Source organism: Alligator mississippiensis, chromosome 1 (genome assembly GCF_030867095.1).
Source record: "Alligator mississippiensis isolate rAllMis1 chromosome 1, rAllMis1, whole genome shotgun sequence".
NCBI classification, from domain to species: Eukaryota; Metazoa; Chordata; order Crocodylia; family Alligatoridae; genus Alligator; species Alligator mississippiensis.
This window is the reverse complement of record NC_081824.1, coordinates 409,275,183-409,302,262: the sequence shown is the minus strand read 5'-3', so window position 1 is coordinate 409,302,262 and position 27,080 is coordinate 409,275,183. Positions and strand designations below refer to the sequence as shown.

The 27,080-nt window shown below is 41.6% G+C and overlaps 1 protein-coding gene across 2 annotated transcripts in view; it reads left to right on the top strand.

Moving 5' to 3' along the window:
• The window catches only part of EPSTI1 (epithelial stromal interaction 1), a 102,401-nt gene that overhangs the window by 71,890 nt on the left and 3,431 nt on the right, over positions 1 to 27,080 (top strand). For both annotated transcript variants that reach the window (XM_019500529.2, XM_019500531.2), the window contains 4 exons: positions 7,833 to 7,926; positions 11,974 to 12,057; positions 18,182 to 18,255; positions 21,290 to 21,395. In XM_019500529.2, coding sequence (XP_019356074.1) covers positions 7,833 to 7,926; positions 11,974 to 12,057; positions 18,182 to 18,255; positions 21,290 to 21,395 — 358 coding nt within the window. The remainder of the gene's footprint in view (positions 1 to 7,832; positions 7,927 to 11,973; positions 12,058 to 18,181; positions 18,256 to 21,289; positions 21,396 to 27,080) is intronic.

Genomic DNA, 27,080 nt, shown 5'->3' with positions numbered 1-27,080 from the left:
AAAACACATCTGTAGCTCCAGTTGAGCCCTCTTTCCCTCGCTCTCCCTATATAGGCTCCCAGGGAAAGTCAGTGAGTCAATACATATTCCATCTGGCTTAGCTCTACTCCATCTGGATCTGATCCTGCCTAGAGCATGGGGCTGCAGCAATAGCCAGTTCCAGTTATCTCACTGTAATTGGGTTTTGCTTCCACTGGTAGATTGCTCATTGCTGATAGATTTCCTGTTGCCTGAGACTAAACCAATAAAGCTTGTAAAAGAACTAAACTAAGCATGTTTTTACTGTGGTGCAAAGCAGGAAAAAGCATACATGCATTTGTTAGTATGGTAAGGACCAGTAGCATAGCTTGCAGGGGAGGTAGCTGGAACACCAGAATCAGGTGCCAGTTTTGGTGGGGGGAGGTGTGCTGCTGGCCTGGCTGCTACTGCTGGAAGCCCAGCTACAGTTTCCGTCTCATGTACCACTGCTCTTATGGCTTCAAACAGTCCTTACCAGAGGTATAACTGGGCCATCTAGAATGATATTCAAATGAAAATATGACTGCAGAAAACAGTAGGTCCCATTACACAGTGAAGGCTAATTATAAAATGTTCATGCATAATGGTTCACTTGGAGGAACATGTAGCAATTGAACCATTCTTACATAGACTGCTAAATTCTTCTCAGTGGATGACAGGACAAGGAGCAATTGCAGCAAAGGAGGTGTAAGTTTGAATTAGGAAAAATTTTCTCACTAGGAGGGTAGTGAAGCACTGGAACAAGTAACCTAAGAGAGATGGTGGAATCTCCATCCTTGGAGGTTTTTAAGGCCTGGCTTGACAAAGCCCTGGCTGGAATGATCTATTTGGAGATGATTCTGCTTTGAACAGGGGGTTGGACTAGATGACCTCCTGAGGTCTCTTCCAATCCTAATTTTCTATTATTCTATGATTCTGTCACTGATTGGCTTGCAGTACTTATAAACTGGTTCTGAGAGATGTTCACATATAGAGTATCCTAGTGTTCTAGGTAGAATAGCCAACTTTAGATATTAAAGTGCTGTAGCTTTGACACCAGGGGGTAGGAGTGAGTACCCAGCCTAGCATGTCTTGCAGTGGGTGAGTTGGGAGTGGGGGAATGCTTGTATTCATGCTGGGGGTTGGGGGGTGGGTGACATATGGCTGAGGTCATTTTTACATTTCCACTTTTCCTTCTCTCCTAAGCATGAGTTCAGTGCATTTTAACAGCTTGTACTTGACCAAGGTCTGCAGTGTGCTTGCCTGACTTGGGGTGGCCAGAGAGGGGGAATACTTGGACTGATACTTTTGGGTTCCCAGGGCCTGAAGGGCATCATGGAAGGCCACAGTCAAGTAAGGAATGAGGACACAGCTGATTGATAGAAAAATAGATTTTACTGAACAAGCAGTGCAATGGAGGTCATTGATCAAAAGTGCCAACAAAAGAAAATAAAAGGAAGGGGGAGGCACTAGAGTTCTGGCTCTGTGCCAGAGCAGCCAGTGCAGTAGTAAGGCGGGTGAGGAGCAAGGTAGTATGGGGTGCTTGCAAGACTGACAAGGCCCAGTTCATGGAACACTTGGTACCTACACACAACACTGAACCGCTGGACTATCAAATGGTTCAAAAGAATACTTTATTATCCAAGTAGACTATTGAATTATTCCAGGCTGCTTTAATATGGTTTAAAAGTCTTATATTCTATCCATTGTATCTATATCATAATTAAACTGGTCTAAATGGTGAGGGATTTTAATGATTGTTCTATTGGACTGGAAAAGAAACTGTAGGATGACTAGGACAAGCATTGTAAACTGGCAGTGGATAGCCAAGTAAGCTGACATTCCCCTGCTCTTCCTCCTCAATCACTACTTACTGTCTTGTTACCCTTCTGTTGCCTCATGTCTGGGATTTGTATGCTATCTTATCTGGTCAAGGGTTGTGTATTCCTGATTTGTTTGGAAGGCATCTAGCACACCTCTGGGCATTGTTAAAGTAATGCTGCATTTCTGCAGATCCCATAGCTTGAGAAAACAATAAGTTTGAAGCTGTTTTATTTCCATTCTTGGGTAATGAGAAATGAATGACTTTATAAAACAAAGGTTAGTAATATTGAAAATTGAAGGGAGAAAGAAATAGATTTATGATGGATGTGAAGGTATTGTGCTTTAAAAAGTGCAGAACAAACACACTGGCATGTTTTTTAAAAAATAGTTATTGGTATCTCAATCTCCATTGATTAAAGCAACAAAATTAACTGCTACTAGTTTTATTGGGAAGCGGTAATGAAAACTGCAATAAGCTTTTTTTTAAGAGACTAATATTTTAACATTGCTCTGCAAAACTCTGTTTGCCCATGGAGAATTTTTATTGTACTGATAGGCAGAAGAGCTCTTTTTAAATCATCATTATAAAGGGCAGGTAGGAAAACTGTGTATGCCTGGGCTGAAAATTTAACAATGGTTTTTCAAGGCTAATTTACAACCAGCAAGGAGCCCAATTCCACATCCTTTACTCCAGTACTTAAGGATTCATTCTTCACGTAATACTCTTTTTTAGGATTGGGTCCTGTCTTTTTAGCTTTTTGTAGCAAGGAATGTCTTTGTACATTACTATGCTAATCTTTAATGATCTAACGTAATGATGTACCATATTTCATAGTTTCATAGTTGGTAGGGTCAGAAGGGACCTAAGCAGATCATCAAGTCCAACCCCCTGCCATGGGAAAAGATGCTGGGGGCAAATGACAAGTTTATAGATGGCCACCAGATCCCCTCTCAGCTTTCTTTTGTGGAGGCTGAACAGGTTCAGGTCCTGTAGCCTCTCCTCATAGGACCTGCCCTGCTGCCCCCTGATCGTGCGAGTGGCCCTCCTCTAGACCCTCTCCATGTTGTCCACATCTCTCCTGAAGTGCAGTGCCCAGAACTGGATGCAGTACTCCAGCTGCGGCCTGACCAATGTCACATAGAGGGGGAGGGTCACCTCCTTGAATTTACTTGACTATAAGATGAACCCCCAATAATTAGATTTTATGTATGGAAAATGTATATATCTGTTATAATTTTACAGCTATAGAATTTAATTATTTGACGTTTGCCTTGAATTCGTTCCCCGCCTACTACTACAGCAGGGAAAAGACATCTGGGTGGTCAGGTAGCCCCCTTTCCCTCTGTCTTCCTCCCTCCCTCCCTCCATCCCTCCCTCCTTCTCTCCCTCTCTCCACTTCCTTACCTTTGCAGCCCCTTCCCCATCCCCTCCTTGCTGTCAGACCCTGATGTCCCCAAGCACATAGAATTGAGGGGCAAATTTGAAAACACTGACCTTGAAATTAAACACAACTGTAGTAATTTGCATATAGTACCGATTGACTTAGTTCATCCAGAATTGATACGTTACCTTTTTTTTTAAACTGCTGCCAATTTTAGCACAGCTACTCCATAAACACACTTTTAAGCAGCACTTTGATAATTACTTATATATAGTACAAACATTTTTTTTTTTTGCAAAATATATGTAACCTAAACCTTTGCCATCCTGTCTTATGACCAACACAGTTCACTTGACTGTCTATAGCACATGTCTACAGTTGACTGTCATCATCCCCACTACAATAAATGCAACCATGCACCCACACTCCAACGTGCCCTTTGCCATCTCCTTCTTTAACTGTTACAATCACACAAACTGCTTCCACATCTGCCTTCCCCATCGCACTCCTCCTCCTCTAACCCCTCTGTCTCTCTCCCTGGCCTTTTCATGGCTCCACCCCAAGTCCCCATTTTCCTCATGGTCTTCTTCCTCCTCATTGTTTTCTTCCTCTCTGTCATCATCAGTCTCCTTTTCCTCATTGTCATCTTCTCCAGAGGTCTGTACCATTCTTTTCTTTTCCATGTGTCTTCCTCCATCTTCTTCTTGTCTTCTCGGTCTATCTTCCTGCACAACAGCTGTGCTCACTTGCTTCCATTTTGATGCAGTCCTCGACTAGGAGGTTCATGTGTGTTTGTACATGGGGAGGTTTCTGGTAACCCCAAACAATGCAGGACTCTGCAAAGACTGGAGACCCAGAAAGTAAAATTGAGGTGGGGGGGGGCGGCAGAAACCATTATTAGGACATTTGGGTTTGGCATTTCTCTCTGCTTGAGCAATAAAAATAAAGAAGTCCTGTTAACTTTTGCTTCCCCCAATTTTTTTTCACTTCTAATAATCTAACATGCTATTGGTTGCATATGTAAGGAAATGATCCTTTTATTAATGCTTTGTGTGATTTTTTTTTAATTTCAGACTGTTCCTCTTAAAGATAATATAATAAACAGAATGGGTTTCCCATAAGTGGGAATGTGCAGTTTGTGGAGGCTCAAAGCTTTTTAAGGTGCCGCAAAATATACGTGGAGGCTGTGATTCCGTTCACAGTGCTGCATATTTGAAGCACGGTGCCAAAATTAGATACCAGGAAATCCTGGTATCTAAAATCCCTGTGCCAGAAAAAAAGTGTGGCAGTGCACATGGCTGCAGCATGTGCTGCCCAGCACTGGAGCCTGACTGGCCCGAACCATGGTTTGGCTGCTGGCCAGGCTCCACATGCCCAGATAGCCACTGCTGGAGCCCCAGGAGGCCCCCAGGACCCCAAGTAAGGGGTCAGCCTCTCCTACCCCATTTGGCGCAATTTGGTGAGCACCAGAGTGCATGTGCAGAGGCATACCTGGGGATAGCTAGCAGTAGCACAAATATGGGTGCATCTACATGAGATGCTATGGCACAGTAGTATTGCTGGGCACTAACCGTGTAGTCATGATACCATGTAGTAGTAATGAGCTACTGTGCAGTAGCATTGGGCAAAAACTGTGTGGTGACCATACTGTGAAGTAATGCCAGTTACTACACAGTCATTTAGTACTATGCATCTGCAAATACTAAATGACCATGCAGTAACAACTGTGCAGTCCACCACACATCTAGACATAGCCGCTGAGTAGAAAACTTGGTGCTAACACCACCCATGATGCTGCTTTTGTGCTTCCTGGCCTCTCTTTCCTTTCTGTTAGATTACGATCTTCTTATTTATAGTTAAGGTAATTTCCAGTTTTGAAATGACTACATATAGAATGCAATGTGATGTCAGAAAGTAAGCTCGTCAAAGTACTACAGGCAACCCCCGCTTCACGCTCTTAATTTGTTCCTGAAAAACTGAGTGTTAAGTGAAACGAGCGTTAAGCGAAACCAAAAGTATTTGATGACCCAAGATGGTGACCATGAGTGTTATAATGAAACTTGCTGAGCGCTAAGTGAAATCAGGTGTCAATTTCAAATGAGTGTTATAGCGAAATAGTGCTAAATGAAACAGCGTTAAGTGGGGGTTGCCTGTTTAGGGAACGACACCATTTAAAGGTAAGATATAGGAAGAGAAAGAAGTATCTAGCAGGAACTGTTAAAATTGGCAGGATTTGGCAGGAAGAACTTCTTCCTGTTATAAGTACTCCTTCAACAGGGACTGGGTCCATCCATAACCAAACTGTTGGGTGGAACAATTAACATGCAGCTGCCAGCCCCACCCCTGACAGGCCACCAAATACTACAACTGCCTCTCATCTTGATTCCCCTATTCTAATCAGTTGTATTGAGTCCCACAAAATAGACAACAATAATCTTAAAATGTGTCCATTTTATTTTAGCTCAGACTCATGAAAACTTGAAAGATGTCAAATTTGCATTTGAATTTCTGAGTGTTCAAGCTGAGAGTTGCATTTTAAATTTTTAGTGTGCTGATCTGAGCGTGTGTGTGTGTGTGTGTGTGTGTGTGTGTGTGTGTGTGTGTGTGTGTGTGATGGACAGAGAGAGGGAAGGAGAGAGATTTCTTCCACATATGCCCTCCTTTTAATCTATATGAGAGCAGACTGTGTGCCAAATATTTCTTTATGGAGCTATAATCTTCCAGGGCATATCCCAAAAAAAACATATCTAGTTCAATTTGTTTTAAAAAAAGGATTTCTCAATTCCTCTAGACATACACAGGAAAAATACAAAATAATTTAGTTCAGTAGAAGGTTAAGCTTAAAAGGTCCCCAAACACACAAATTCTCACCACACAACCAGGTTTTCATGCAATAATTTATTTTCATAGCATTTTAGGTCAGAAAGGGCCATTACATCATGTAGTCTGGCCACACATATATCACAGATGCTTAAATTTCACCCAGTTATCCCTGTGTTGATCCCAGTAACTTTGTTATGCCTAGAGAATGTGGGACAGCCCCCTCTTGGCCTGTACATGGAGGACTGAACTGGGGTGTTCAGAGCTGAAAAGCATGAAGCATCCATTTTACTCTGTAGGCACGGTCTGCAACAATTTATATTTTCTACAGGCTGGTCCGTAGAATAACTTGTAAGCCACCCTTACAAGTGGGTTATACATTTTCTAGCATAGTGTCTATTCTTGATTTGAAGTCACCAATGTGACAACCCCACAATTAGTAGTTAGTTCCACTGGTCTGTTTCACCTCCACTGTCAAAAATTCATGCCTAATTTCCAATTTGTCTGGCTTTAGCTTCCAGCCATTGGTTCTCTTCACACCTTTCTCTGCTAAATTAAAGCACCCTTTAGTGTTGGGTATTTTCTTTCTGGATTTAGTTCAGCACTGTAATCAAGTCCTCCCTCAATCATCTTTTTGGCAAGCTAAACAGATTGAGTTTCCTAAGTTTCTCGCTGTAAGGCACTTTCTCAAATCATGCCTCTTCATTTTTTTTTTTTTGTGCTTTCACCGATGTATTCATATCCTTCTTAAAAAGGCAGTCACCCAAACTGGAGGCAATATTCCAGCATTGCTCTTACCCAGAGGAGGATTCAGAGGGGGTGCAGTGGTACAGCTGTCCCCACCCCTCGCTTTTGAATTGGAATACACTACAGGAGCCTCTAAAATTTTTTAAGCCACTAAAGCAGGTGAACTCTCCCTCCCCACTCCCCTTTTTTGCCTGTTTCTGCTGCTTTCCCCACTGTCCTGAGGACAAGGGAAGCTCCAGAACTGCTCTGCCCACCCCAGCAAGGGGCTGGGCTCAACCAGGTACAGTGGCAACAGTGCAGTGGGAGAATAGTTTTCCCCTCCCTGCCCACTTCCCTGGAAGCAGGCATAGGGAAGGGGAACCCCTCCATCCATTCCTGCTACTGTCCAGACCCCAGCCCCATCTGCACCCAGCCCCTGAGCAGCCCAACTGGGGCAGGCACAAATGGCTCTGGAGCTTCTCTTTCCCCCGGGGCAGTGGGGAAGCAGCAATGGGCAGTGGGGGAGGAGTGGAAGGGAAGGGAGGGGTCAATGGAGTGTCCAAAGAGAAGAAATGATTCTGTACATCTATGTTTCAGCAAAAGGCAACTTGGATTTTGTTTAAGCCAATAGCAAGACAAAATAATTTGTTCTAAAGGTACATTGTACACTTTACAAAGGGGAACAATCATCTTTTATTTAAGACACTTATCTGATATTTGGAGATTTGGAACTAAGGATTCCATTAAGGAATTACATGGTGGTGATGGTGAAAGCTGATAGAATGTGCATCTAACTTTTAATAGCATAAGACTGAGAAAGCAATAGTGATAGAAATAACTTGGAAATAACTGTTTTTTTCTTTCTCAAAGAAATCATTCCCAATAAATGCCCTACGTCCACAATATCACTTGTATTTCTGATGTCCTACTTCATTCTGTCTCTCCTCATAACCTTTTGTTCCACCTGTGATGCTTTTCAGTTATCACATGATAAAAAGTCTAGGCTAGACTCCAGGGGTGCAATAAAAGACTGTATTTATTTTTTATGAAAGCACTAACAATTCTATTTGGATTTCTGTGTAGCAAAACCAATGAATTATTGAACAGATTGGACTTAGGGTTGCCAGAGAGAAACTCCTGTCAAATTGCTAATCGTGGCCCAGAATCTACAGCCTGGGTAAGTGCTACCATGGAATATGTAATATCTCCTGCATAGGTCTGCCAGCATTAAAGGTTCTGTCTCCCAGCAGTAAAACATTAGAATATTTTAAATTAGTTTATTAACCATCCCTGATAACTAAGAACCAGATTTTTATTCTCAGTTGGGGTCAGATTTTTAGATATGCACAATAGTTAGCAGTTTTTGTGGAGAGCAGCTGGACCTAATAGGTGCTAAGCCTTGTTGGAAATGTGCCCATTTCATATAGATTCATAAAAGGGTATTGCACTACTTTGAAAATCTGGCCATAGGCATAAGTCTGCTTTTTTTGTGGGCACATGTTCATTAATAAATCAACCAGTGCATCTCAAGCAAAACCAAGAAAGTGATTCTTCCAGTTAACTCAGCATTGGCTGAGACCACATCTGGACTACTGTGTCCAGTTCTGGGTACCACACTTCAACAAGGACATGGTAAAGCTTGAGAGAGTCCAGAGAAGAGCCACCCATATGATCAGAGACTTGCAAGGCCAGCCATATGAGGAAAGGCTGAGGGACTTGGGCCTCTTCAGCCTCAAAAAGAGAAGGCTGAGAGGAGACTTGGTAGCAACTTACTGCTACATCGGGGCACACATCAAGGGTTTGGTGAACAACTGTTCATGAGGGCACCCTTGGGAAAAATCAGAAGTAATGGTCACAACCTCCTGAAAGACTGTTTCAGGCTTAACACTAGGAAAAATGTCTTCATGGTCAGGGTGTCCAGACTGTGGAGTAAACTCCCTCCAGAGGTGGTGCAATCACCTACCCTGGAAATCTTCAAGAGGAGACTGGACAGTCACCTTGCTGGGGTCACCTGACCCCAGTCATCTTTTCTGCCTGGTAAAGGAGGCTGGACCCAATAAGCTTGCGAGGTCCCTTCCAGCACCTTAAAATCTGTGAATCTATGAATGTGCCTTTGCTACTGCGCATTAAGTTTAGTACCTCTAGCCTCTAGCCTTTAATACCTCTAATATGAGATACTAGATGAAGGTGCGATAGCTGCAAAGGCAAACTTTTTTTTTTAATGATGCTTAATGCACAGTAGACTAATTCTACTGTGCATTAGTGCATTAGCATGGTTTTTGCTGTGACATTCTAATGCATGGTAGAATAGTCCACTGAGGATTAATGCATCTCATGTGGATATGCCCAGCATGTCCTAAAAAGTGATTCAATTACCACCTTGATAGCTTGTCCCATTCCTGAAGTAGCCTGATAAAGTATCACCCAGTTATCACTGCTCTAATCCCGTTGCTTTTCTGTCAGCCCCAGATGACTGAACAAAATGATAACTCCTTACATCTTCCCTAAATTCCTCAAAGGCTTCTCTGTTTTTCACTAGTTATGTCTCCTACAATGCAGTCATCTCCTTGGGCTGTCCCACTGCTGAATGTACTTGCAGTGGGGAGTGTTGGTACTAAGACAATGTTTGTAGAGCCATACCTAGCCTGGGAGATTACAGGTGGGAGGCAATCAGCAGATCAGTTGTCATGTGCAGAAATTATAATTGGTCACTGTAGCCTGAGGTTGGCAAGACCTTGGACATCTTTATCAATTATTTTATATAGAATCAGAGGCTTTAGTCTTTGCCCAAACTTAAAAGCCAGAAATTATGGAGGAAAAAGAATGCCTCTCCTTTCCTGTAGACTTGCTTCAGGCTCCCAGGAAGTATACTGGAGCCATCCAGTCTGAAAATCACCTTGTTAAAGAGAATATATTCAGGCATCAGGTTTTCCTCTTGTGCCTTGCTTTTTGTCTTTTTATTGACCCCAGGAAAGAAAGAATGAAAGAAAGTGGTGCACAGATTTTTCTTTTTTGATTCTTTAGGCCCAGCTGTCAGTAGCTTCCTTGACATTTCCCACAGGTATTAAAGAGGTCTATTAGTGTGCAGAAAGAGGGAGTGTCTGAAGCACAATGCACTGATTTTGCCTGCCACTGTGGGCTACTAAAGCAGACTCTGAGTTAGAACAGCATCTGGCTGTTCTATGTTATGGGTCCAACTTATGAGGTCATGTTATGGGACACCGAGACAACCAGGAATATGACATGTAGAAAGATGACTTACCACCACCCTTGCATTCCCACTTGTTGCAGCCCAGCAACTGAACAATGGAGAGTTGGGTTTCATGAGTTTTTCTGAGGCAGAAACAATCCTGCCAATTTCAGTAATTTGTATTAGTAGTAAGACATGGGCAAGTTCTTGTCATTGGCTGTGATTTCAGAACTAGATATGAAAGCCCTCAATGAGGCAGAGATGGAATGGGGATGTATCTCCTCAATCTGAAATGGTTTATAGAATACCTTTATTTTCCAGCTGACACATCTACTTGTGTTAAACACTACAATTTTGTTTCTAAAATTTAAAAAAAAAGTGAAAGTGACATTTTACATTGTAGTTCACCTTTTAACCACTGCCCAAATACACAGGAATAATTTCTATGATGCTTGTTTTTATGTAATATCTTTATTAATACTACCCTATTAGAACATATACATTTTTTGTCCCACTATCACACTGTGACCCCTTAGTCAATGTATCTTTCAGTTATAGCACAGCTACACAATTAGAAAAAAGGCTGATCAAGCAAGTGGGAGTGGAAACAATCAGCAGATAAACTATCAGCTACTACACTCATTTAAGGGACCTAAACCACATAACCAGTGTGTTACTACTTGGTGTACTTGAGATAAAATTGTTTAAGAATTAAAGTGTAATTGCAAAAGGAAAAGGTTGTGCTCTCATTTTGTTGATTTGATATGGTCTCTTACCTGGCCTATGTTGAAACAAAAAAATGTAGGACACAATTTTATCAGATTCTAAAATATAACATCTACTCAAGAGGAATACCAATCAATTTTATTTTGATATATGTCTTGGAAAGTTCTTGTTAAAGTTATACCCTTGTATTCTGCAGATCCTGTCTTTGGTATTACTTTCTAGTGCATCTAGTTATAAACACCCAGTTGTATAATCTGTGTTCAGTTATTCCAAACTACTATATACGGAAAATGTCACTTTCTTTTAAGTGAATCTCCCTATTTTATTGGTGGCTTTGTAGGCCCATTTTTAAAAGCTCATAATTAATGTTAATCTTGTCTTTCAAAGTGTTAACAATCTGGTCTAGATTTTTATTGTCTTCCAGCTAGATTAACATACTCTTTACACAATTCTCCAAGTCATTACTGAAAGTAATGAATAATATTGGACCCAGAATGGGTCTCTCTGGACACATGTAACAATTCCTCCCAGCTGAAGATTGAACCATTAATAATTGCTCTCTGTATTCAGCCTTTTAGCAAACTATACACCGGTCATTTGGTAGCTTAATTTGATCCACATTTATCAAGGCATGAGACTTGCATGGAATTTTACCAAAGCCCTTATTAAAGCCACGCTATGCAATAACCACCCCTTTTTGTAATATATTATGTTAGTTGCAGTTGTTTAATGTGCTAATAAGCAAAATATACACACAAAGGAAGTCATATTTTCTTCTCTAGGAGGTTACAGTATATAACGGAAGATGCAAGCAAGCTATGGAAGAACCTGCCCTATGAAACACTTGCTCATAATGAGTAAGAGTCGTGAAATCCGGCCCCTTGTTAATGATTTCAGATCTAATTCACAGGTTTCCCCTCCTCAAATAAATCTCCTAAATGTGTTTGAGCCACAACATATTGCAGGCACAGTCTCTTTGGAAAATAAACCACTCTAGCAATGGTATTGTGAAAAATGTAGAAGTTAACTTATCTGACTCCTGAAAGGTGTTCTTTTTTTTTCTAATGGTAGTATTTCATTTCCAGGAGCAGCCTTTGTCCCTGCTTTAATATGCGGCTCTAAAGGAACTGTGCATAAAAAACATTCATATGAGTGGAATATGCAAAAGAACCTCATATCTATGTTTTAAAATAGATCCTTAAGTGAACAGAAATACCTTAAACCACTTTTGTTATGTTAATTAATTGTATAAAGATAGAATGGGATCCTCTATCAGTTATCTATTTTATACTCTCTGATGAAAAATAGGAGAGAAGCCACAGCTATAGGGAAACCCAAAAGGAAATTGAAAATAGAAGATTACAACAAATGAAGGAAGAACAACGGTGCAAGGTAAATATACTATAATAGAGTAACACTTTTATGTGCAGCATTTCAGCATAAAATTATGCTATGTAATCAATTAAACGCATTGATCATTGGGACGTATTCATGCAATCTGTCCTCAGGAAAATGCTTTGGACCAGTCTCAGACATGACAGAGAATGAGCCAAACTGCAAGGTCCAAACCTAGACTCAAACCTCTACAAAGTTGATGGGGTTTGGATCTGTATGATGGGTTTGTGCATTCAAACAACCATGTAAAATGTTTTAGATGACAGTGCCCTATTTTGCACTCCAAGTAATCAACCTCCTCTCCTGCAGGCTGAAATACTGTAATCTTACTGAGAGTTTCAGGAACCCATGCTAACCTCAGATTGCGAAGGTGATTCTGACTAGAGAACCAATGCCAGTCCCCCGCAAACTGGAGTTTTAAATGAAAGCTTAGTCAAAATGTCTTCAAAACTATTATACTACCTATCCAATATATCTACCACTCTATTCTTTAGCTAAAACACATACACACTACATCATTTAAATATGATAAAGATTGCTAAAAACACATACTGTATGAATCAGATCTGTACATGTAACACTGATGTATGTCTAAAATGCATCCTGTCCACTCTAGGGATGCTTGTAGTTTCTGGTGAAATAAGCAGGCAGGTTTGTGTGTACTAAAGTCACTTCAAGCCAGGACACTTGGGTATTGGGAGCAATTTAGTCATGGCAGCATTGAGTTCAGCACAGGCTGAAAAAACAGTCTGTATAGCTGGGTAAATACTCTAATGGTTGGTTACCCAACCGATGCTGAGTCCCACGCACAATCTGCGTCACTGCAGCAGTGATTGCCCTGCAGACATTTTCTTAGATCCTTATGTAATAGGCCCAATCTCGTTTAATGAGTCTGATGCTAGAAACAGACATTGCCAGATGGAGTGGATCAGCTGTTCCAGGATTTGTCCCAGCACTGCTGATCTGCTTCATTGGGCAAAACACACATTGCCCCTGATGCTACAGGACAATGAGTCACATATTCTCCTGGGCTTGAGGGGCCTGATCCTATGTTCACCAGGAATTCCTGCACAGGATCAGGTCCCTTGAGCCCTGGGAGTACCTGCCTGGCTTTCTGCTCTTACAGAAACAGTCCCCTGGGACCTCTGGGGCACATTTCTTTAAGCAGGGATGGGTGGGCAGGTGTTCCCAGGGCCTGATCCTGTGTAGAAATGCCTGGGGTGTGCAGGATCAGGCCCCTTAAGCCCCTCAGAGAGCAACTGCCCAGGATGACTGGACAGTGAGAGCAGTTCCAGGCTGCCCACACTCTCTGACCACAAAGCAAATAGAAAGCCAATGCAATGAAGCAGCACAAATTAATACTACCTTTGTCATGCCCACAATTCTTGGGCATTTGTGGCATGACAAGGAGCACAGATGTCTGTTTGCTTGGCCTTTGTGCTGCCATAATATTGTTTATGGGGGCACAAAGATGACAAAAGGCATCATCCATTTCCACCTTGCGAGAACTGGGCATATAACTCAGGTCTCCTGACTCCCAAACGTTTCAAATCATTAAGCATAGCATTACTTTTTCTCTCATTAAACATAAACCCTTCCATTGTTCTAGTACCTGGAATTATGAATTCATCAAGATAAAATGCCTTCATTAAAATATATTTAAATATATTGTAGAACTTACTACTTTCCCAAAGGGTATGCACACTTTCTTCTGTATTTGAAAACCAAAAATATTCTTTTTTAAATGAAACAGTTGTGGGTATGTCTCATACATAACTGTAGGCCATCACCTGTAATAATTTAGGAAAACGGACTCCTGTCTATTATAGGGCTGGGGCCTTTCTGATGTATAAGGTAACTCTTAATTTCAGGCTATTTACTACTTTCCATAGATCTTTAAGAGTGCAGTGACTACGTGTGATATTTTTGTGTTGATAAGTAGAACCAAGGAACTCCCTGCCTTAATAATTGCTGTTTTACCTACTGGACAAATTAATATAAATCTACAGTAAATTGTACATATTTTCAAAGCTGCAGTAATTGTCCCTCAGATTGATGTTTGCTCTTTCCCACTTCAAACGAGTGTTTATTCATGGAGCTGTAAATTCTGTCTTGCATGCACCTCTTAGTGCAATGTAGCCATAAAATTTATAGGTTTTGTCAGTTGTACTTTTTTGGAACAGGTTTTAGCATGCACTGCTTGATTTAAAATTTTCAGTGCACTTCAAGCACAGCATCATATACAAGCAGTATATTTTAGAGCGTTACACCAAGAGAAGGCTCAACATATTGGAAAATCAGATAGCGGATTTTAATTTTCGGGTTGAACAGTTATTTAAAACAGTGAAAATTAAGCTTGGCTTTTTTATTTCTTAATTTTGTTTTTCTTGTAGGGCTAGACAAATATTGATACAGAACACATTTTCCCACTTATTTCTTGACTGATTTATATTGATTGTATAGTTTTATTAATGTTCCATTTCATTTGTTTTTATTTTTGGAGTTCCTTCTAGTTACTGAAGCTTTCTATAAATGCATCATTTTATTTTTAAATGCCATCCTTACCACTACTCAGTTTCTATGAAAAATATGCAGGATGTGTCCATTTTTCCCTGGAGAACACTTTTCCTCGTAAAAGTCTGTAATTCCAGTTTATGTTGCCTGTACCTATAATAATGTGAGATCTTTAGTGTGTCAGTAATTCAACTGGTCTCTGAGATGACATGTCATCTTGCATAGAAATACAGTGATTCAGCCACTTCCAACAAGTTACATGGAGCTAATGTTTCTTTGCTTAGCACTAAATATTTACCGGAATGCCTGACTGTGAGCCGGAGCAAAAGGAGACGGAACATGCCTGCCTCATGTAACTACCTTTAATCATAAACACCACTGTAATCATAACATTAAAATGTATAGGAAGGGGGTATAAGGCATAACAATGCTCATGTAGTATTGAAGTGATGTAGCCATGATGGTCCAGGAAATCTGTGAGAGCCAAAAGATATTGTGAATGATATCTTTTATTGGATCAACTGCATGGTTGGAATAGATTTAGACAAGTTTTTGGGTATCAGAGTACTATTCTAAGTATGTGTGATACCTGATAGCCTGTCTAAAATATTCTCAATTATTCAGTTGGTCCAATAAAAGATTATCACCAATAAAAACTCTAGCCTCTTAATTATGAGGCATTAGCAAAATGCCTGTCGTGAAGGATGGGCGGGGGGGTGGGCAAGGATGGAGACACATGTCCGGCCCTGCACCCTTCCCCACTGCTTCAGGTCCAGCCCTGCTCTCTGCCCCTGCCTCGCGGCTGCATGTTGCAACTGGCAGGAGCTGCCCATGCCCGCTCCCCATGTGGCACCCTGCAGCCGCCTCACCACGCCCCCCTGCACTCCACGCTCCTCTATGCCATCACGAGTCCCACAACCACAGTCAGCAGGCACTGCCCGCATAGATGGGCCATGGCTTGAGGCCTCGTGGGTGGGCCATGCGGCTGCAGAGTGCCAGACAGGAAGCAGGTGCAAGATCACTCATACCTGCCTGCGCCCGTCATACCTGCTCCCTGCGCAACACCCTGTGACCATGTGCCACACCCCCCGTGCACCACATGCCATGCCCCCCACATAGTCACAAGCCACACCCCCACTCCACCCTACGGGGTGGCATGCCCCACTCCACACCCCAGGGCTCTCCCCATGCCACTTCCCACAGCAGGGAGCACAGCCTGGCCCCAACCGCCTCCACCTGTATGTCTGCATGTCTGTCTGTCCATAGGCTCTGGGCGGCACGTGAGCAGTTTGGCGGGAGTCTTATGGACAGACCTATAGACAGAAGTGTCACAGCTTTTATTATATTAGAATTCTTCTAATAAAACCTGCAAGGAACTGACTCTCAAATAGGTTGCAAGGAAAAATGGAGAGTTGACAGGAAACATTTTTGAGGCAAAATAAGGCATTATGCTGTAATGCTGGCTAAAATGTTTTAAATAGTACTTATGTTGCATTCCTTCTTTGTACTAGCTTCATAGGCACTAGGATGTAAGGTAGGATAGGTCTAGGAAGTATGTGGAATTTCCTAAAACATTTACAAATAGTTCAAACCACTTTGCCCTCCAGATCTGCATAAACTAAACCTCCATCAGAATTTATCTAGTGGCACTTTTATCACTACATTAAAATAAATTAGGGACCAGTCTTGCAATTCATATGTAAGCAACCTATATTCCTGAGAACAGTCCCATTTGACTTCAGTAGCACTACTTAGAATCAAAAGTAGGGCTAGCAGGGACCCTCAGATGTCATCTACTCCATCCCTCAGCTAGAGGCTGGTTCCCTATCCATACCATCCTTTACAAATCCATTGTCTAACTTATTAGCAAAACTACAGTCAACCCTGACACAACCACAAGGCATAACACTCTAGCCTGCCACACAAGGCAGTGAGACAATGATGGTAATTATCCTGCTTCTGTGAAGATTGTTAAAATATACTCAAGATATCCAAGGAAGAGGGCCACACCCCCTACAGTCTGTACCGATGTGACTATTGGGTAACAGTTCCTTCCTGACTACAAATATGGTGATTGGTTTGTCCCTGGGTTGAGGTGTAAGACTATCTAGCCAGAAATCTCTAGGTTTGAGTCTCAGTGGACACATCTACATATTCATTAATATGCTGTAGTTACTGTGCATTAAGTTTAGTACTTGATTAACTAAGTATTAAATCGATGCACAGTAATGTGTGCTACTGTGCAGTAGCTCCAGTGCATGGCTATTTAGTGATGCTTGCTGTGCAGTAGCCTAATATTGATGTGCAGTAGCGTATTAGCAGATTTTGCTCGGTATGCTTCTGCGTGATATTATTAGGCTACTGCGTGGTTAGCACTTCATGTAGATGCGCCCAGTGGAAGTATTGGAACACCTTAGTCAAGCTTACGTACATAATTTAGAACTTCTAAGCACATAGAGGCCACATGCTTGTGTGCCACATTAGCAGGGACTATGCCATTGGGAGCCCAAGCCTCCAGTTCCACATAGCATGGATACCCCCTCCCATTGCATTACACATGCACTCTTCCTTCTGCCCTACTGCAGCACCCTGCCCTCAACATCAAAACCAGAGGAGGAAGGGGAATCTGGAGATTCTGGCTGCTATTGCAATCAGACAATAGGGTGAATTTTGCCTTGATGGGAGCCCAGGGGTCATAACCCCTTACCGCCCCCTGGGCACCAGTTGGATAGCCCTGATTTAGAACTACTTAATGTGAGGTTTGTAGGATCCAGCCCTATAAATTCATTTTGTCTAGCATAACAGTATCCACAAAGTATGGGGCAAGATAAGAATAAATGGCTTATAAACATACCCATACTAATTGCTTTATCCTGGGCCCTGACATTAAAATAGAAAATTCTGTGGAGAGAGTATATGGTAAATGCAACTCCAAAAACTTGAAAAAGTTCATGTTTTGCAGCTTAAAGAGCAAGGAAATTTACATACATAAAAATGAATTCAAAGTCTTCTTCATAGTAAAAATCTATAACTTTTAAATACTGATAGTTATGTTGTAAATTATTCCAATTCCTTCTCCATACGTGCAAGCAGAGGGGAACCAAAACCTGTGCAGATGTGGAGGCCATTAAATCAGATGGAAGCTCCTCATAATATTTCATTTGGAAGCCAGAGTCACAGACGAGGAGAAAAATGGGAACTGGAGCAGGACTACAAAGCATACTCTACATAATTATTCTTCCCTCCTAATCCTACATGCTGCAGTGGTACAAATTACTGCAGACTGTACCAAGATGCAGCAGTGGTCTGGGAACCAGGGGTCAGAATAGAGGTAAAAGCCCTCCATGTGGATGACATTTGCCTCTGGCAGATATCTCTAGATCTATGATTTTAGCTATCCTGTTTCTAACCTTGCTTCTTTTGCTAGAGAGCATGTCCCCTCCATTCTGAAGAGGAAACATTCTTTTGGGTGCAGAACTAAAATTAAGCAAATCTGAGGAAATGACATATTGCACTTGTTAAAGTTAATATTGTGTAGTCAGTGGTCTTTTCAACCTAAGTACATTAATGACATATAGCATTATTTTATACTTTTTATTGTTTCCAGAGTGAATTACTGGAAGTCAAACGAAAGCAGGAAGAGGAAAAAAGAACAAAAGTGCATCAAAACGAACATAGAAGGTAAAACTGAGAAAACAGAACTTGCTGAAATTGCATTCCTATCTAGAAGGCTTCTTGACATTGCAACTGTTAGTGGTTTAGAACACTCGGCTCCCTAGCTGCTTCTACTTAGTTACTTATTACAAAGAAACATATTTTGCTCTTCATTCTGCTTCCAAAACAAGGCATTATATTCCAGGGTATATTGTATGCAAAAAATATGGTACTTTCAAGGGTCAAAGGAGGCCCAGAATTTGACTCCTGTGTCCTGGAAAGATGATCTAGTTGACAAGAGGTGGGAACCACCAACACTACTGTTCTGAAAATAATTTGGTGCTATCGAGTTGTAGCTTTTGTCTGCTTTCAGTGACCAGTCAGTTTAGGTGAGACTTTAGGAAAGTGGCTGTTGTGGGTCTCTTCTGAGCATGTGTATGAGTCCATGTTGAGGCACTTTTGGAATTTTGAGTTCCAAAATGGAGATATGTTGCCTTTAGATGTTCATAGGGTTGTGGGGTGCTGTCACACAGCCACAAAGAATTGCACTTTTGGATTAGGGGACAAAACACCTTTATGTATGTGGCAGAGCACCTTTGGTGCCTGCCACTTTATGGGCTGAGAGCAGGCAGGAGGGCAGCTGGCAGGTGAAGGCCAGCCCTGATAAGGTGGTCACATGACTGCAGGAGGACCCAGGGATTGGAGGAGAGGCTGAGCAGCCTCCATTTTAGCTAAGGCCTTTAGGGCTGAGGCAGCAGCTGATACAAACAGCTGGGGAATGAAGACTGCCTGGCTGGAGCTGCTTGGAACATCTTGGCGGTAAGGGCAGGAGCTATGCGGATGGCAGGAGGCATCTGGTTCTGGGGCATGACCGAAAACTAAGCCCTACTGGAGAAGGATGCTCTGGTGGGATTTCCCATGGAGGGGTAGTTCTCCAGAAATGCCAGGCCAGTTGCCTCCCCAGTGAAAGGTGGGCAGGGATGCCTTATAACCCCAGTTCCGCTACCCAGTGGGTGATTTTAGAGCAAGGACAGGCAATGGGGCCAGGCATGTTTGTGGACACCGGAGCCTATGGGGTATAAGACCTTGAGCCCCAGTGAGGGGGTGTAAAGTTGGTCCCAGTAAAGGGACAGAAAGGGGCTCTGGTGAGGGGGCGGGAGTGGATAGAGAGGCCCACACAGAGAAGGTTGCATGGTGGCACCTGAAGGGCTGTGTGTGTGGGGTGTAGAGTAGGGTCTGCACTGGTGGGCCTGAAGGGAGCATGTAGAGTAGGATTGTTCAGGCAACCTGAAGGGCAACATATGGGCCAACCCCCACAAGAGTGACAACATAAGCAAGTTGCCTGGAGAGGGGCTAGTGGCTGAGTTCAGCCCAATGTGAGGCATAAGGCTGGTGGCCGCAGGGCCTGAAGGGTTGAGTGTGGGCTGGCCAGAGTGTGAGTAGGAAAGCCTGAAGGGTTGTGTAGAGTAGGGCCCAAGGGGGACCCAAAGGGGCTGCAAGGATCCATGGGAGGTTGAGAGTAGCCCAGTGAGGGGCAGTATGAATGAGGCCCAGTGAAAGTGGGCAGCGTGAATGAGGCCCTGTGAGAGGGGGCGGTATGCGGGGGTAAAATGCTAGAGGCCCAGCAAGGGGCAGAGTTTAGCCCGGCCTTGGGGGGCCGGAGCTGTTACCAATGCATGATGCCATCTGCAAGGCATAGGACACAGTATAGGGAAGGTCGGAGCCGTGTGTAATGCCCTAGGCATTGGGGCATTAAATGGGCAGCCTCCCGCATTTTACATCAAGTTTATTACAATAAGTCGTGGTAGATGAGACAGGGCAGACTGCTGTAGATAGAGGGATAGGCCGACATTGAGATCTGGCCCTAAGAGGACCCCTGTCACAATGTACCTAACAAGACAGTTGAAATCTGACCCTTTCTCAGTACCACAAAATATTTTCTATCATTCTATCATGACCCCTTTTGCTTGTCTTCTCTTTCTGCTGAATGGTTCCAGTCTTAATTCTGGGTCTAACAGTCTTCATTTATCTTGATATATTAACTTTTTCCCCTCCATTTATTTTTTGGCAAAAAGCAACTACCTCAATTTTCTGTCCACTCTCCACTTTCTCCCTAATAAAAAGAAATCCCATTCTTCTCCATAATAAACGTTGCATCAAATATTTTAAAAAAATAACCACTTAAACATCTTTTTAAAATGCTATTTCAATATCTTTTTGTCTCAGACCCAAATGCTGATGAAGAAAGATTATAAACCGTAGAAGCTAATGAAGGAAAAGACCTTTTAGATCACTGAGGCCATCTCCCTGCATCCCCAGACAGAAATAATAGAACATTTGCATTTTATATCCTTTGTATAAAAAATGTCATAAACCACTCTAAAATAGGTGTAAATCATAAGCATGCCCATCAGATGTAAGCATAAATGAGAGAGCAGCTTTCAAGCTATTTAAGATGATTTGGAAGGAAAGTGCTTTTCAGATGGATAAAATAAAGGAAATGGCAGAGGAACTCTCTCTGCTAGAGTATGGAGGGTGCACGCGTGTATGAAAAAGTTGATTACATTACTTGTAATGTCTCTATTGGCAACAAACTAAAATAGCTTTACAAAGGCATAGAAAATTGGCACCTTCTAGAAATTCTCCTTGTGTAAAAGGTGCTAAAAGGCCACATAAGTCGCCTAAATAGTTACAGCCAACACGGGTAATATAATTGGTGTACTGGCAGCCTAATTTTTTCTGAACCACTTTAATGCATCTCTTATAGCTTTGGAGGCTCACTTTTCAAAGGAGCCCATAAATAATTGTCACATGATTTTCAATAAAATTGCTAGGAGTTTGTGTGGCTGAATCCCCATGCAGGGATTTGAAAATGTAGCCTACCATAGCCTATGTCATATGATTAGTCACTATGGGGTTTTAAAATAAGCAGCAAAGTTCACAGATGTTTTTAGGCAAGCAAAGCAAAAATGATCCATAGAATTCATAGAATGGTGAAGCTCATAGTCTCTGAACTATTTAGCAACCTTCTATTAATGTTCATTTTTCAATGTTTTTTAAGGGTAAATAATGCTTTTCTGGACCGACTGCAAAACCAAAATCAAGTGCATGGCACCTACCAATCTGGATATTTTGGGAGCGTGGATCATTTTGGTGGTGACAGCTGGGTAAGTTAGAAAAACATCTGTGAAAGTCCTGAAGATGAAAACAATTAGATGTTAAAAAAAGGTTGGGGGGAAGGAATTAGTAGTTTGCCTTCTTCCCAAATAGCATCCCTTTAGTATTCAGTTTGGTTTACATGATGGGCAGTCAGCCAGTGTGATTACTATCAGTTCTACAATCAGTTTTCAAGGAAAAATCCTGACAACTACCCAAAATAAAAAAATGACAGCTGCCCTTACTGCAGAACTTGATTACCTTGAATTCAAGACTTTATCACAGCTTTTCTAAGTTCAGAACAAGAATAATTAGGTTTTAAGGGGTTTTTTGAAAAGCTTTGAATGAAAGATGTTTGAAAATCCTGTAAACATTTTAATAAATTCTTGAAGGGGGGGAAAAAAGCACACCAGAGATACAGCTGTTCATTTATTCCACATAAACTTGAAACAAGAAAGAGGCCTAGTGTGTTCAATTTAAATTAAGAAACATTTTCTTTAAAGTGTTTTTTTTTTAAGAAAAATCATGGAACTTGACTGTACTCTATTAAACTTATAATATTAAATATCAGACTTTATTCAAGATAAATTAAGACATTAATGTTCTTCAGTTCTAGATAATGGCATCTTTAAGTGACCCAAAAATATTTATAGGAATTCCATGACAGAAATTTCCATTGTGGAAAAATGCAACTGCTAAAAGGATAATACTGCAGAAGTGGCAATCTAGCAGAGGGATTTAACATTTCAGAAAGGCACACAAGAGTAAATGCATCGGCATTTTGGGGAAAAATATCACTAGCTCCACCAATAATATATAAGCTTTTTTAACAATTTTGATATGTTTTTAGATTTTTTGCCTTCTGATTAGTCTGCTTCAAGCATCTATGTCTTTTGACTCTTTAAAGGCTTGTACATGTTTAACTCTGTGCAAGGGTAGACCCACTGGCAGCACTGGGATGGATGGCCCATGTGTATAGATAATTGTGTGTATGTCTTTGCAATACTAGGATTGCAGCATGCAATCCTTCCCCCCACAAAAATTGTTGATGTTAAAATAGGATTTAGAGGTCTTGAGAATGACAAGGCCATGAGTAGGAAGAAAAATCACTATCCCCATTTTACAGCTTGTGGCAGGGGCACACAGTGACTTTCCTCAGCATCCCCCAGGAATCCATGATAGAGATAGGATCTGAAACAAATGTCCTGCACTCTAGTTCAAGGTCTTAATCCCAAGATTATCATTATACCTAGTCGGTGAGAATTTTGGTATTGACTTCAATGAAGCAGGACTTTGTTTTGAAAGGTAGTTACCATTTGTCATATTCTACCTCCTTATGTTACCCAAGCTAGAGTAGTTTGAATCAGACTTCCATTTAATACTCTATTATTGTTGCATGCAGCCACTGTATTTATCCTCTCCTTTACAAAAACAATTACATCAAAGCCACAATATAAAGAATTAGTAACAAACCTATTTAAGTAAAACCCCAGGGTAAAAATTGCTTTCTAAGAAAAAAAGGAATATTTTTGTTCCAATGTACAGGGCGTTTATAAAGCCCTTGTGCAACTTTAAACTTTAATAACTTTCGATGTACACATGATAGAAGTTGTAAATAGTGATTGAAAGCAAAATTCATTAAGTTTTAACACAATACAGCTGAAATTTCTAGATTTCAACATAACCACCATCTTTTGTGATACATCATTCAATTGGATTTTCCAACCTGTAGAAAACATTTTCCAGTTGCTTCTGAGTGATTTCATGAATTGCATTTGTGATCCTTACCCTATGCATAGCTTACACTATGCTAAAAAACTTAATAAATTATGCTTTCAATCACCGTTTACAGTTTGCTACTATCTTGGGTATATCCAAAGTTAGTACAGTTTAAAGTTGCACAAGGACTTTATAAACACGAGGACTTTATAAGTTGCACAAGGACTTTATAAAAGTAACATATAGGTGGAAGAAAAGGCTGCATAGACAAATATCAAGAAAAAGGGATATATAAAATGATACCTCAAGGGAAGAAATTAAAACTGCCAGATTTGTAAGACAGTTCAATAGCAAGAGTAAGAAAGATGACTTGCAACAGCCGCTAGGACAAGGGAGAATAACTTCTGCAACATTAAAACCCAAAGGCATAAGCATATGCTCACACTTGCACACCTGTAAAAGTTCCATTAAAGCTGATGGGATTGCTACTCACAGCTCACATGCTTAAATCTTTGTAGGGCAGAGCTTCAGATGAAGTCCTTGAGGGAGGGTTCAGGCCCTGCTAGAAATTTCTCTAGAGGGGGAGTTTCTAACCTGTACATTGTTAGTAATTAGTAAAGTTACAGTCAAGGCTTAGTGTCTGAACAGTACAGTTTGAAAAAACAGCATGAGTTTCAAGGTGTTGAGATGTGGGGAGGCAAAAAAGCAATGAAACAGGTCCAGGAAAACAAGGCTGACACAACTCTGTCAAACTCAAATTTGGCTTAAAATAAGTATAGAGAGAAAATCTTCAGTGACTTGCTCGGCTCTCATGGATCTCTCTTGATATTCTATCAACCATTATTGCCTGAGGGAGTTCATCCCTTCTTTGGGTATTGCTATCTTCTTGCTGCCAGAAATGACAGATGTCGAGGGCTCAAATGTTTCTAATGTGCAAATATTTTGTCCTTGGATGGATTCAGTTGACACCCTAAAACTAGGCATTTTAGCAAAAGGAACTAAAGGTGGCTGAGGATACTCCCGTGTAAGTTTTTAACCCTTTTACAAGATATCAACTAATAAAACTGCCTGGATGCAATCTAGGGGCATGTCCAGACAAGCAGGAACATACATTTCCCTGGGAACAAACAGCAGTGGTAGATAGTTATGCCATTGCTACTTGTCTCCAGGCATGCCCCTGCATGCGCGCTCTGGTGCACAGCAAATTGCCTGGGGTGGGGTAGGAGAGGCTGGGGCCAGCATCTGCAGTGGCGGCAATCCGAGCGCACAGAACCTGGTAGGCAGCCAGAGCATGGGTCTGGTTGGCCAGGCTCTGGTTTCAGGCTGCGTATGCTGCAGCCATGTGCACTACCCTGCTTTTTTCTGCCCCATTATTTTTATATGCCAGGATTTCCTTTTCATGTATGTCCCCTAGGGGTGTGTCCCAATGAGCAAAAATGTATGCTTTATGGCACGTTTTGAGGCTTTTGAGGCATGGCAAAATGCATGCAGTGCACATGGAAAGGTTCTCCATGCTGCATATTTGCAGTGTGGAGCCAAAATGAAATACTGGGAAATCCCGGTATCTAAAAAAAATGGGGCAAAAAAAAGTGGGGCGGCACACACTGCACTATGTACCACCCAAAACTGGATTCTGGCCAGCCAGAGCCATGCTCTGGCTGCTAGTTAAGCTCCATGCACCTGGATCACTGCTGCTGCAGCCCCAGAAGGCACCCAGGACTCTAGATAAGGCTGCTGGGGCAAGCCCAGGTGCTGGACCCAGCCTCCCCACTCCACCCGGGGCAACTTGCCATGCACCAGAGTGCATGTGCAGGGGCAGCATAACTACATGCCACTGCTATTTGTCCCCAAGGAAATTCACATTCCCACTTGGCTAGGATCTTTAAAGGGTAGGAGGAAGCTGAGCAATAGGTAAAGGATTAGAAACTGTCTAAGGCCTGCTGTTAGGAGTGGTTATCTCTCTCTTTGGCTTCCTGGTACTTGCCCATCTAAGTTAGAAACTTGTTAGCATGCAGTGGGAGCTCTGAACCAGAGTCCTGAGACTAGGAGCTTATGAACTGTTTTTTAATCCTGATTCTTCTTTGCAACATTATTAAAGAGGAAACACCACTGTGTGTGTTGGATTTTATGTGCTTGAATCCTTGATGTATACCATATTCTTTTCTCCTCAAGTTACCTAAATTGAACACTGGTATACTACCCATATCTTTGGTGTGTTTTTAAACATAAAGTATAAATATTTCTAAAAATGGAGTTTACTATAAGTGTGTTCATGAAGTGTCAATATTCCTTTTGGGGAGGACAGCAGGGGAGTTGGGGTGGTTATTTTGCCCTTTTGTCTCTGCAAGCTACTTTACCTTTGGAACATGGTTCATCATGGGCTGATGGGGAAACCTTATTGGAGCCCCTTATCAAAACACTGGCAGCACATCACTGTTAATTAATTATTCTGGAAAAATGGAAAGATGTCACCTTGGTATTATTAAAAACTTCATAGGGTATAAAATCCCAAGGGTGAATTGTGCTTTACAATAGATGGAGCTTCTGTCAACTATAATGGCACAAATAGTTCATCAAAAGGGTGTAATCAACTTCAGCTTAATAATTACTTCTGTCTTTATGAAAGAACATCCATGGATATTTTACATACTTGTATGTATACTTCCAGATGAAATGTCTCTGTACTTAAACAACTGAGGCACTCTTGAGGCCTAGTACAAATGCACAGCAACTCTTTAGAGTTCTTATTTTTGTGTGGAAATTCAGCACCATCAAAGTGCCTTTCCTCTGTTTCATTAATGGAGAACATGGCAAACTGCTGAAATTTATGTGTAGAGTCTTCCCTAATGAAATATTAGTTGTCTTGTTGAAACCCCCTGAGCTATAATAAACTTGGGACCTGAAAAACAATGTGACACATTATATTCTCCGGCTTCGTGTCTCCATTACATTCTGTGTCATGCATAAGAGTAAGGAATGTTCTTTTGAATGCTGACTCTACTGTTTTGGGTGATGCATAATTTTAATATAGATGTTTAGAAGAGGGAAATAGCTTATACAATGAATGCACAGGTGCATTGAGACAGGAAACTACATTCTGTTTTCTTTCCATATATAGAACAAGAATGTGATGGAAATGAAACTATTCCTAAAAGAATCAAATTGATAATTTCAACATAGTTTTGTAGCATGTTGCATTGGAATAATTCCTCTAGACATTTATTCAATGATGAGACTGTGCTATTTTACTACTGATTTTTCAAGAGATTCAATATGCCATAAAGTTTACTGTTGCATAGCAAAGAAAAATCATGATTGGTCAAGGAACTGTACACAGTTAGGAGACTGTGCACAGGTGTGTGGCAAATTACCCCGGCAGACTTACTTGGATTCCTGGGTGCCTCCTGGAGCTGCAGCATCAGCAGTCTGGGCGCACAGAGCCTGGCTAGGAGCTGGAGTATGGCTCTGGCCAGCCAGGTTCTGGTTTCAGGTGGCGCACACTGCAGCCACATGCACTGCCCTGCTATTTTTGGTGAGTTTTTAGATACCGGGATTTCCCAGCATCTAATTTTGCCACCGTGCTGCAAATATGCAGTACAGTGAACAGATTAACATGCGCTGCATGCATTTTGTGGCGCCTCAAAAGGCTTTGAGGCACCGAAGACCTCACATTCCTGCTTGTGTGGACACAGCCCCTGTGTTCAAATTATAAGAACATCGTTTTTTTGTGGGTTTGTCTCATGCATTGGGTAAGGTACAATTTATTTAATCAAAAGTGTTAAAACATCTTAAATTCTATTCACTCTCAGGAGAGATCTGTGGCGGGGACAGGTGGCAACTCTATGCCACCCTGATATGAGACCTTTCCAGGGTACATCCAAACTCTGTGGGCCAGATCCTCAGCTGACCCTGGTTTAAAGCATTTTACCAATGCCTGTATTTACTTGTTTCATTGAATAAGATGGCTACAGCCATGT